We start from the raw sequence: 12,421 nt of genomic DNA on the forward strand, positions 1-12,421 counted from the left end.
GTGCGCCCCGCCCTCCTCGCCTCTCATTGGCTGGGACTCCCTCTTTATTTGCGTGCGCCCCGCCCTCCCCGCCTCTCATTGGCTGCGGCGCCGCGGCGGGCGCCGCTGATTGGCTCGGCTCCCCCGTGCTTGGCCGCGGGGCGGGGCGCCCGAGCAGAGCCGCGGCGGCCAAGTTGAGCGGGAGCCGCTGCCCGAGTGTCCCGCGGCGCCTCCTGCCTCCCCCCCACCCCAACCCCAGCCCAGCCCCGGGTAGGAGATGGCTGGGAGCATCCCTCCCGCGGGATGGAGGTAGCCGTTCCCCAGCCCAGCCGGCAGCCGGGGGGGCCTCCTTCCCACCGTGCTGCGCTGCGGCTCGGCAGGCGCGGGGGAGACCTCTGGCACCTCCACCTTTCCTGCTCTTAAACCCCCCCCCCATTTTTTCCTATGGCTGGGATATACAGCTCGACTCTGAAGACCCTGGAGGATTTGACTTTGGACTCTGGTTATGGGGCAGGGGATTCCTGCAGGTCCCTCAGTCTCTCTTCCTCCAAGTCCAACTCGCAAGCCTTCACCTCTTCCCAGCACAGAGGCAACTGGTGGTACTACTCGGGCTCCATGAACAGTAGGAACAACAGCTGGGATACAGTCAACACCGTCCTGCCCGAAGACCCCGAGGTCGCCGATATCTTCTCCAAGTGCCCTAAGCTGCCGGATCTAGAGGAATACCCTTGGAGCGAGGAAGACGTTGGAAGGATCCTACGCAAGGGGAAGGCCGATGGCCCCACCAGAACCTTCTCTCCGGACGCCGTCAGGCGCCTCTCGCAGTTGTTGAGACGCGCCTTGATCAGGATCTCCAGGGAGGCCCAACGCCTCAGCGTGATGCACTCCAAGTGCACCAGGTTCGAGGTGCAAAGCGCCGTCAAGCTCATCCAGAGCTGGTCGCTGTCGGAAAGTTGCGTCTTGGCCTCTGTCAAGGCCCTGTCGCTCTACAGCATGAGCGCTGGAGATGGGCTGAGGAAAGGGAAGTCGGCGAGATGCGGCCTCACCTTTTCTGTGGGGAGGTTCTTCAGGTGGATGGTGGACACCAGGATCTCCGTTCGGATCCATGAGTACGCGGCCATCTCTTTGACTGCTTGCATGGAAAACCTTGTGGAGGAGATTAAGGCGAGGGTCTTGGCGAGTCAGAGCCCGGATGGTGGAGGAGGGGAGATCTCAGCTGAAATCCTGGAGATGGTCATCAACAATGATGCTGAACTTTGGGGAGTCTTGCAACCTTACGAGCATCTCATCTGTGGGAAAAACGCCAATGGTAAGATGCAGCTTTTACGATCGCTAAGCTTCATCCCAGTAAGCTTTCCGGTAAAATCGTTGATTTTGGTGTGCTTGAGGTTTTTTTCTGGTTTTTCTTTTCATCTGACTTGCATCTTGGCCGTGGTTTGTGTGTGTGATGGCTTTACCAGGCAGAAATGATCCTGCTTTATCCCTAAGATGTCCCAGTTTATAAAAGATGCAGAGTCTGTGGGAAACCAAGCCCTCTTGCCTTGGCAAACCTCTCCTGACTTTCTACCAGCTGCTGTTTTGAGCATTTTTGCTGTAACTGGGGTGTAAACATGCTTCTCCGTAACCATAAGATGAAACGTGCTTTACAAGCAGCTCTTCAGAAAAAAAAACAAACCCAAAACCAAACTGTTGGTTTTAAACAAAATTTATGTTATAGATTCATAGAATAGTTTGGGCTGGAAGGGACCTTAAAGATCATCTGGTTCCAGCCCCCCTGCCATGGGCAGGGACACCTCCCACTGGATCAGGGGCTCCAAGTCCCATCCAACCTGGCCTTGAACGCCTCCAGGGATGGGGCAGCCACCCCTGCTCTGGGCAACCTGGGCAAGTGCCTCACCACTCTCATGGTGAAGAAATTCCTCCTTATGCCTAGTCTAAATCTGCCCCTCTCCAGTTTATACCCATTGCCCCTCATCCTATTGCTACAAACCTTTGTAAACATTCCCTCCCCAGCTTTCTTATAGCAAGGATCTTAAAGTTTCATCTTGAAGTTGCTATTCCCACATACAGCCTGGAGAGGGAAAACAATAATTGTTTTATTTTCTTCTTTGCGGTAGTAAAATTCAGTTTCTGAGCAAAAACTTAAACCTATGTGTTGCTGCTTTCTAGTTTAGCAGAAACCTGTGGTGTAATTATACTTGTGCAATAAATGAGAGCTTGTGCACAGCTTGCTGAGGTGCCTGAGTAATGAGAATAGCGTAGTATTAAGCTGCTTCCCTCTGTCCCTTGTTCAGAAAGCAGAATTTTTGAACAGTTAAGCAAATAAGCAGACAGGGAGATTCTGTCCTCTTCCTATGAGAGTGAGGAGCAGCTTAAAAGAAAAAGTCAGATCAGCTCTGTTGAGCTGCACTGTTTATTCTGCATTGTCACACTGAGGAGGAGCATATTTTTTCCATGGAAAACTTAGAGAAACATTCCAATTAGAAAGCTGCTCTACGTGCCACACACAGTTTCATGACTTTTGTTGGCCTCGTCGTTATGGCCACACATAATAACTTTCTGATTTAATGCCTTATAAAACCAAGTGGCTTGATCCTCTTCAAAAGATAATTTTATAATGAGAGACAGGTGAATCAGTAAATTTTCCTTGAGGGAAAATTATACCTTAAGTGAAGGTATAATTGGGGGTTGGAACTGGATGATCTTTAAGGTCCCTTCCAACCCAAACTATTCTATGAATGTTATTAATGAAAGGCTGTGTCAGATAAGGGCTGGCTCTTCACTTGTGCTCCTTGGGAGGATTGAATTCCTGTGGTTATCGTGTACCAAAGCCGTGGTGTCATGGTTGGGACCACTAAGTTAGGCGCAGTCGCTCTCCCCACTGGGCCAGCGTGGTTCATGTTTCAAGGTGAGGGGATGGCTGCTTATTATGGTGCTCACAAAAGCTCTCTTGTGCGCTCTGCTTGCCCTCTGTCCACTGACAGGGTTACTAAATGTTGTGAAATAAAGGTGAGGAGCCCTTTGGGATGCACTCTTGGCACTGGTACAAGACATAAGTGTGACTTTAAAAGTCAGACATAAACATCTACTCTTTTAACTACAAGCTCTTAGATGGAAGACCTGGAGAAGAGGAGGCTGAGGGGAGACCTCATTGCTCTCTACAACTACCTGAGAGGAGGTTGTGGAGAGGAGGGGGCTGGGCTCTTCTTCCCAGTGACAGGGGACAGGACGAGAGGGAATGGCCTCAAGCTCCACCAGGGGAGGTTCAGGCTGGACATTGGGAAAAAATATTTCACGGAAAGGGTGATTGGGCAGTGTCCGAGGCTGCCCAGGGAGGGGATTGATTCACCTTTCCTGGAGGGGTTTAAGGGATGGGTGGACGAGGTGCTGAGGGACATGGGTTAGTGATTGATGGGAATGGTTGGACTCAATGATCAGTGGGTCTCTTCCAACCTGGTGATTCTGTGATTCTTAAGTTATGGGGATGTCTTGTCCTCTGCTGTACACTTGTCGTAATTCTTCGTGTACCGTGGGGGTATTTGTTGCCAGGTCCAAAAAGAGGACTCAGTTCCCTCTCTCGTTCCTTGTTTAGCAAAGCTGGAATGAAATAGTGTGATTCCGTAAGAAAAACGTGCACTTGAGCTGGTCTCTGCTCAGTATTCCTGCCACCCAGGTTCTGTCTGTAACACTGAGAGGAAGACTCTGTCCCTCATGGAGCTTTTCCTTCAGGGAAATCTCTTTCTTGGAGAAATTGCAATGAATGAATGGAAGCTGGTGTTCAACGGAAACATGCGTGACTCTGCAGGGGAAGGCTTATAAATATTCAAGCCACCAAATGGTCAGTTATGATAACGCTTGTGTAGTGCAATACTGAGCAGTCCCTGGCCACAGAAGGATTGGCTTCTGTTGCCTCTTTTGTTGTTCCTGCCTTTCAGATCAATTGTGTCAATAATTGAATGCATTTTTTAAGTCTGAAAATTGAATTAAACCGCAGATGAAGGTACCCTGCGATTCCCTGTGACAGTCTGCCACTTGTATTTTACCTGACACAAATCAGTGAATCTTCCAAATGGCTTTTCTTGCAGTTGTAAGACCCCAAATGGTTTTATATGGATGCAAAAAGCTTGAAATAACTCCTTTTTTCTTTCTCCCGGCAGGAATTGTAAATTAGTAGTATTCATATCATTCTCCATGGTGCTTTCAAGTGATCTTGTCTTTTACATTAATTTAAATCTAGTGGTAAAATAGCTGGATTTATTCCAGTGTAAGGAACAGGAAAATTTGCTTTACTGTCATTTTTCTCATTTATAGTGGAACATTTTAATGGAACGCTCGTAAATTGTGAACTTGGCATTTGTTTGTTGGGTTTGTTTTATAGCACCGAGTTTGATGCTAGAGATAAAAAGCACTTAGAGGTTAAGTTCTAACTGCAGTCAAGCATTGCAATCTCCGGATGGAATCTGTGGCAGCGTACTATGTAGAAGATTGCACTGGATTATCATAATGGACCTTTCTGGTGTTATGATCTATTGAATACAATTTTCGTTATTAGGTCAGGATATCGTGCTTCTTTGGAGTCTAAGAAACAATAAGTAAATACAGAAGTCTCCATAGCTTCTCAAGAGATGGAGTTTTAGACCTGTATTTCTTCATTGACTCATCAGAGAGAGCAGTCCAGTCGCTGTCCTTACTGTTTTAGAGGCTGCAGGTTTAATGTTTTTATTATAACAAAGGTGCTTTAATCAACACCTGGTGTGTGAAAGATAAAGTTTAAAACCCTAAGTGCTTAAGGGCTTTATTAATATTATTTATAAATAGTAATCTGTGGCTTATTTATTCACCCTTTCCATGAAGCTCTTTTTAAATCAACTGTTTGCTGCCTTTGTGAGACGTTTTCTGCTGTTAGTGTGAGTTCTGACTTGATGCTTGGGACTCGGTCTGTCTGCCTTGGAAGGAGGAATTTGATCTGAGCCGGAGGCCACAAGGAGTTCTGTAAAGTTCTCTGTGTGCGCTAACGCCTCCAAGAGCACAATCTCTTCAGACAGAGTCTAGCTGGGGTGTTGCAAAGATAATGCAATGCCAGCTGGAACGAAAATGAAACAAAAGCAGCAAAAATGATAAGCAGCTACTGAACACCTGGCAGGTAAAAAAAAAAATTATCCATGTATTATTTTCTATTTTTAATTAGGTGGAGATGTGCGAGGGTGGGGAGGCACTGGCATAGGTTGCCCAGAGAAGGTGTGGCTGCCCCATCCCTGGAGGTGTTCAAGGCCAGGTTGGATGGGGCTTGGAGCAACCTGATCCAGCAGGAGGCATTGGAACTGGATGGGCTTTGAGGTCCCTTCCGACCCAAATCATTCTATGCTTCTAGTGATACGTATTGATTTTATGTGGCTAAAGCAGAGAATGCATTGTAGTTTCCCAAGGATTTTGAGACATGCTAATTTGGACTATTAGTGCCTGCCTATTTAAAATGTTTGTTGGGGGAGGAGGAGAAATACGAACTTACCTCAGCAACACATTTCTTTCTCTTGATGTTTCTGTGTTTGACTGGTTCATGGTTCATTAGAATCCAAACTGTGAGCACCGCAAATAGGTTTTGAGATTATCGCTCTATTAACTCCAGCTCCTAGGTTGTATCACACTGAAATATCTGGTTATCTGAATGTTCCTGCCACAGCCAGTCCACCTGCTGTGCTGTTTAATGCACCAGCACATCCCGGTGCTCCAGAGATAGAAGTGTGGACAGATGTTTTTGCAAAAAAAAAAGAAAAGGGGGGTTAATTCAGCCTGGTAACACTGCTGCTTCATGTTCCTTGTAGCTGAAACACTTCAAGTTGTCTATCTAATCCACAAATTAGTGTGTTGATTAGCTCAGCTGATGGGGAGTAGAAACAGTCTGAAAATAAGCTCTGCTTGTGTCTTGAGACGTTTTTCTTAGAAAGAGGTTGAGGTGGGGATATGTGTGACCTTTCCTCGTGGTGGGAGAGAATGGTTTGGACTCAAAACGAGACCAGGGATGAGTTTTCTTCTCTCTGGTGCTAAATGCTGCATCACACCCTGCTAAGCATCAAGCTTTGGATTTAGTATCGCTAAGTAACCCCATGTGCTTTTATATTCCTCGCTGCATTGCGAAACATTAAAAATTACAGCTGTTCTTAACACTGAAGATTTTTAGAGGTATGCCATCCTAAAAATTCCTTTTTATAGTTATTAAAATGGTCTGGGTTAACTTTTTTATTTTAATGTAGTCATGGTACTGTACTGAAATCCAGCATGGAAAAACAATATTGTGACATTTGAATGAATGGGATGTCCTTTTGTTATCTGAACTGAACAAACTGGTGTGCTCATAAAGATCCTCATCAATTTTAATAAGCTATTGGCTGCACGGCTATTTAAGAAAAAAATTGCATGTTGGAAGGGGTGCGTTTTGAGGAACAAAGCTGCAAATGCAATCAATAAGCAGAGCCGAAATACAAGGGTAGGACAGCAGTACTGCAGGTGGTTTTGCAAATCATTGGAAAAATCAAACACCCGCACCCCTCTGTCCTCTGTGTCATCAGAGCCGAAGCAATAATTCGAAGCAGTGTTGCTCACTGGGGATTCCTGGACAGGAATACGATACCCACGTGTGTGTTTCCATGAGAGCTGAGCTGGCTATAGCCGGGGTCCTGTTGGAACTACGGCTTTTCGTTCACCTCTGTGCAACGTACCCCCAGCACATTTGTGTGCTCCTCCTACTACTCATTCAAGGACTTGGATTTATATCCACAAACCCACGGGGACAAATTCTTTAAGCCTAGATGTGAGTGCTTATATACGTGCCCACTCACCTCTCCTACCAATGCAAGCCAGGAGATGCAGAGTTAAAAACGCAGATGTCTGTAGATATGCATCTTGGTGATGGTAAAGGGCAGATCAAGAAAGGCTAAAATGCCTATTTTTTTTTCCCTTTATACTCAATTCTGTGTGTGTCTATATATATTTATAGAATCATAGAGTGGTTTAAATTGGAAGGGACATTAGACATCCTTAAAGGTCCAACTCCCCTGCCATGGGCAGGGACACCTCCCACTGGATCAAAGCCTCAAAGCCTCATCCAACACCTCCAAGGATGGGGCAGCCAAAACCTGTGGGCAACCTGTGCCAGTGCCTCACCACCTTCACAGGAAGACATTCCTTCCTAAGATCTCATCTCTATCTCCCCTCTTTCAGCTTAAAACCCTTCCCCCTCATCCGGTCCTTGCACTCCCTGATCAAGAGCCCCTCCCCAGCTTTCCTGGAGCCCCTTTTGGTACTGGAAGCTGCTCTAAGGTCTCCCCAGAGCCTTCCCCAGGCTGAAAAACCCCAATTCTCTCAGCCTGGCCTCATGTGGGTGGTGCTTCAGCCCTTGGATCATCTTTGTGGCCCTCAAACTTCATTAATCAAGTAATAATGTTGTCTAAAATTTATCCTTCAGATTTCTGGTATTACATCATGGCAGTAAAATTTGTGTCCTTTCAATTCAGTTGATTAAAGAACAAATGCTGATGCTCCCTCGATGTATAACAACTAGCAGCAAATGTTGATGTTTGGATTTCGAGTGGAATCGGTGTTGGTGATGGCTTAACTCTATGGACCCACTCCAGTGGGTCTCTTCCAACCTGGTTATTCTATGATTTCTAGTTTAGTTTTCAGGTGAAAAATCAAGCCACTTTAGCTCAAAGTTTAGCAGTCAATACCTGTGTAATATTTAGATGGACTTGAACTGGATTGATTCCTGTGGATTCATTCCAACTCAAGACATTTTATGCCGTTTGGGGTGCTCTTGCATGGTTTTTTGTGTGTCTGCAGAAAATGAGGAATGAGCTTTGAGTGTTCATCATATTCTTAATAATAAAATATGATATGGCTGATGTACATGCCTTCTGACATCAGAATAATTGAAATTAAATCATCTCATTCCCAGTTTGAAGATCTTGCAGCATGCAGTGAGCTGGTTTCTCTGAACTGAGCCAGCAGAGTGCTTTTTTTTTTTTTTTTCCACGTACCCTGTCTAATTTCTCTTGTGATTTGAAACCTAAACTCGTCATGGTGAGAATTGATGATTGTCAGAGAACTTCCCTACCTGATCTCTAGCATTACAAATTGCCTTCTCTTTCTCAAGATCACCCAGGGCAGGAACGTTGTATATATTCTAGCTGGCTTGAAACCTTAATCCTACCTAACTTGGGGCTATTCCAAAACTAAATGAAATGGTAACGTAGATGGCAGCGATTTTTTGAATTGTGTTTTGCTAATGGGGTTGAGACGAAAGACCTTTTTACATTGAAAAATCTTGTTTGAGTATTAATGTTATTGTAACATTTTCGTGTAGTAATGATTTATTTCTGCAGATGTACCTGGTATGATTCAATTAGTGTAGTTAATGGTCCATTTAGAGCTTCCTTCCCCATCTATTTAATTTTTCTTTTCTTTTCCTTGGCTTGGAGTTGTAATGCGTGGGTATGCAATGTTGCAAGGGGGATGTTTAAGCTTTTAAAGCCCTCTGTTGTATTAAATGTAAATAAGTATTTTCAGTACTTTACTTGCAGTAGACTGTAGAAAATTCACTTATTGCCTAACTACCAAGTTACAACCGGGCATGGGTTTGGGACTCGAGTGCTTAAATAACTTCAGAAAGAACTGAAGCTCAAAAATGCCTGTTTTCATTTAGGAGCTTAAACCCAAGATCTTATTGTTGAACTAGGAGGAACTTTGTTTTTAAAAAGAACTTGTCTTGGAGCAATGCAAGAAAATAGAGAAATAAGGCCAAAGAAATTAATCCTATGATCGTCACCGATTGCTATCCCATGATCTTTAAGTCAATACCTTATCCTTTCTTAAAGTAAAATGAGCAGCTGTTTATCTTGAGCAATTTGTCCATTGTGCCAGCAGAACACAAAGGAAGAGCAACTCTAGCTTCTAAACACACCAAAACCATCAGATACCCAGCAGTGCCCAGTAAATCTCTCGGCAATCTTTATTCTTTGGAACGTTTGGAAACAAGATGAAAATAATTTTTTGTTTTACCTCTCATTCTGCATTTGGTCAACACTAAGCTTTTCAAGTCAATCTATGTGGTCCTTTAATAAACATTTTCACATTGTTTACAGGCTTAGGACTTTGCAGTCTTACACTCTGGACATTAGAAAAACGTTCTCGTTGACTAAGTTCTACTCCACCAGTTAGTAGAATAACATATCCATTTACTCACACTGAACTATGAGAATCCAAGCTGATGAACAAAAGAATAAAACTGATTTCTGATGCTGCTCTTGTTTTAATGGGATTAATTTAACAAGTAGTTTGAAACATAAGTGCTTAACATGACATTTGGTTAAATCTAAGGAAGCCTGAGGCAATGTTAAAGCCAGTAAAATGGTGGCGTCGTGCTTTCTCAACTTACAAACTGAGACAAAAGTATTTCAACAGAACTCTGATTCCTTCCCTTACAGAACAAGAGCTGCATTTGTTAGCAAAAATAACTGCTGGACCTTGTTGAGAGCACCTAAGTCAATATTAAGAAGAAATTCTTTCCTGAGAGGGTGGTGAGGCACTGGCACAGGTTGTGGCTGGAGAAGGTGTGGCTGCTCCATCCCTGGAGGGGTTCAAGGCCAGGTTGGATGAGCCTTGGAGCAGCCTCGTCCAGTGGAAGGTGATGTGACCTTGAACTGGATAGACAGTAAGGTTCTTTCCAACCCGAACCATTCTCGAATTTGTAAGTGAGGAGAGTCATGATGCTGGCTGTGCAGGTGTTATCACATGAAACCAAAAATAGAAAGATGGAGGGATGCAGCGATGTGAAGGGTTTGTTCCTTTCACCGACACAGCCAGACTTGCCCTCTGACTTGGGTCACAAACCAAGCTGGGACTGTGAGCTCATCCTAATCCTTAGGAAAAGTTTGGCTGCAGTGGGTGTGACTTGGTATGCTTGGTGCCTGGAGCAAGGAGGGAGCAGCTATGGGCAGGGCACAGCTGTAGTTTGTTTGTCGACCTGTAATTAAAGTGTCTGCCTACAGCCTACTAGGGTGGTGGCTGCAGCTTTTGTGAGCATGGAATATGTGGGGTAGAATTAATAGAGTGACAGTAACTTCTAAGGGAAGGGTATGTCATAACTGCTGCTGTGTTCAGGAGTGGAAACTATGGCTTTGTCCATTCAATTCAAGTGCACTTCTTAGCTATAAAATCCTTGTCTATAACCTAGTCGCTTGTGTTGCTTGCAGATGAAAGTTCCTTGGAATTGTAAACTTCCTCCTCATCTGCTCAGAACCTGTCGCTTAATGATATGATTTCACTAACTATACTCCAGTTGATTTTTTTTTTTTTTTTTTTTTGTGGTGCACCTCTAGGAGACTGAGGCAATTGGTTGGAATTTACTATGATTGTAGACTCATAGAATGCTTTGGGTTGGAAGGGAACTTTAGGAGGTCATCTAGTCCAACCCCCCCTGCGGAAGCAGGGACATCTTTAAACAGATGATCTCAACAAGAAACATTTCTTTGAAACAGACGTTCAACGAAGCGGGGATTGTGGCCTTCAACTTGTGAGAATCATTAAATTGAGTCACAAGGATTGCTGAGGATGTACTTACCTTCTTCCCGTTGGCCAAGCAAAAACTGCCTGGTGTTCTTCATATGGGTTTGACCCAGACGATTCATAGGTCAGTTGTAAGTCTGAGCACTTGTCCATCTTGTTCTGGTTGTTTAATTATTGCATCTGGACCGTTTCTGTCTTAAAGCATGTTTAATGTTCGGCTGCCTAACCTGCTTCACGTCTGAGCTGAGAAAAATTCCAGTTTCTGGAGGGTGCTGCGAGGTTTCCTTCAGCCATCTGTGTAATGTGCTTTTAGGCCATGAAGTGATAAGCACAGGACATGGCAAAGCATCTTCTTAATCATTTTGGTTTAGTTGATGTTGTTCATGTATTTCATACGAGGCTTTCTCTCTGAGAAAATGCATCTCCATTTATTGGCTTCTTTTATGCACAAGCAGCAAGTCAGCTGTTTGGCTGGTGGGTTTGTGAAAGTGAAATTGAAATATAAGTGTAATAATAAGATGAGGGTTAACAGTTTTAAGCTGAAAGAGGGGAGATTTAGATGAGATATTAGGAAGACGTTGCTTTCCTGTGAGGGTGCTGAGGCCCTAGCCCAGGTTGTCCAGAGAATCCGTAGCTGCCCCATCCCTGGAGGTGTTCAAGGCCAGCTTGGATGAGACTTCGAGCAACCTGATCCAGCGGAAGGTGTTCCTGCGCATGGCAGGTGGGTCAGAACTGGATGGGCTTAAAGGTCCCTTCCAACCCACACTGTTTAGTGATCGTTTTTATTATTTTTTTTTTTAAAAAAAAGGAAGCCAGAGAAATTTCTCAATGACCAAAGCAATAGGGTTTAGATAGTATTGCTATATATCAAGAGACTGCAGTTGGCTCTTCCAGTTCCAAAAAGTCTTGACATAAACACAAAAAGAAGAAAACTGTGGAAAATGTGCCTGAGTAGTTGCTGTAGTTTTTGTGTACTGACACCAAAATGCTCAAGATGATTAAGGTTATTTGTGGTATAGTCATGGACTGGAGACTAAGAACTGACACCTAAATAAACATTTCGGACCAGCTTTTCAGTTCATGGATGTAGATTTATAACAACTGATAGATTTGCTGTGGGGCTATGAGAGATCAAAGTAGGTGTTGTTTATGATATTTCAAGGATGAGAGGGAAGGAACACTATGGAAGACATCATCTGCTTGTCCCATTCTTTAGTGTTTATAACACTGCAGTCCATGTTGGATACTACCGTTGCTTTCATTTCCAGTCCAATCTACACTCTGGGACCTGGAGAATAAAGAAGAAAACATGCATGTTTATGCTGGAACTTATACATTAAAGAGATAAACATGCAGAGGCATAATTATCTGTTATTTTTGTTATCCTACATAGCTCTGTTTTCTTTTCTGATTATGACAGGGAATAGATTTTCTGCTAATATTTATATTTTATTGCTTGTGAATAAAGCACTTGCTCCTCTTTGAGCTGAAGGGCAAGAGCTGAATCTCGGCAAACGGCTGAAGGTTGGGAAGTAGGAAAGTTTTTCCTTGTATTCTTTCTTCAACCTGTTTTGGATTTTTTGATGTTTTTAGTAGAAATCTATTTGCTTGCTTATTTTCAATGCGGTTCTCTATGCGGCCCAGACCCTGTAGATGAAAGTGAAAACCCAGTTTTTTAGTTGCTTTTGGACAGTTCACTCATCGTGAACTTTGATTCCACTTGGATGATCCACTGGTGATCCTGCAGCTCCTGTTAATCTGGAATAGTGTGTGTCTCCACCTTCCCTGCTGGGCGAAGAAGTGGTGTTGGGTTGCTGCTGTGGCTCGTGAGGACCAGGGGCTGAAGCAGGCATGGTGTTCCTCTGGTAGACGCGATGGGTGC

General features: G+C 44.2%; 1 protein-coding gene across 1 annotated transcript in view; it reads left to right on the forward strand.

Annotated features, from left to right (window-relative positions):
* The first annotated feature begins 409 nt into the window (after positions 1–409).
* The window catches only part of ABTB2 (ankyrin repeat and BTB domain containing 2), a 150,014-nt gene continuing 138,002 nt past the window's right edge, over positions 410–12,421 (forward strand). Inside the window, exon 1 of the mRNA XM_069857363.1 lies at positions 410–1,288. Coding sequence (XP_069713464.1) covers positions 424–1,288 — 865 coding nt within the window. The 5' untranslated portion in view covers positions 410–423. The remainder of the gene's footprint in view (positions 1,289–12,421) is intronic.

Source organism: Phaenicophaeus curvirostris, chromosome 5 (assembly GCF_032191515.1).
Source record: "Phaenicophaeus curvirostris isolate KB17595 chromosome 5, BPBGC_Pcur_1.0, whole genome shotgun sequence".
Taxonomy (NCBI): domain Eukaryota; kingdom Metazoa; phylum Chordata; class Aves; order Cuculiformes; family Cuculidae; genus Phaenicophaeus; species Phaenicophaeus curvirostris.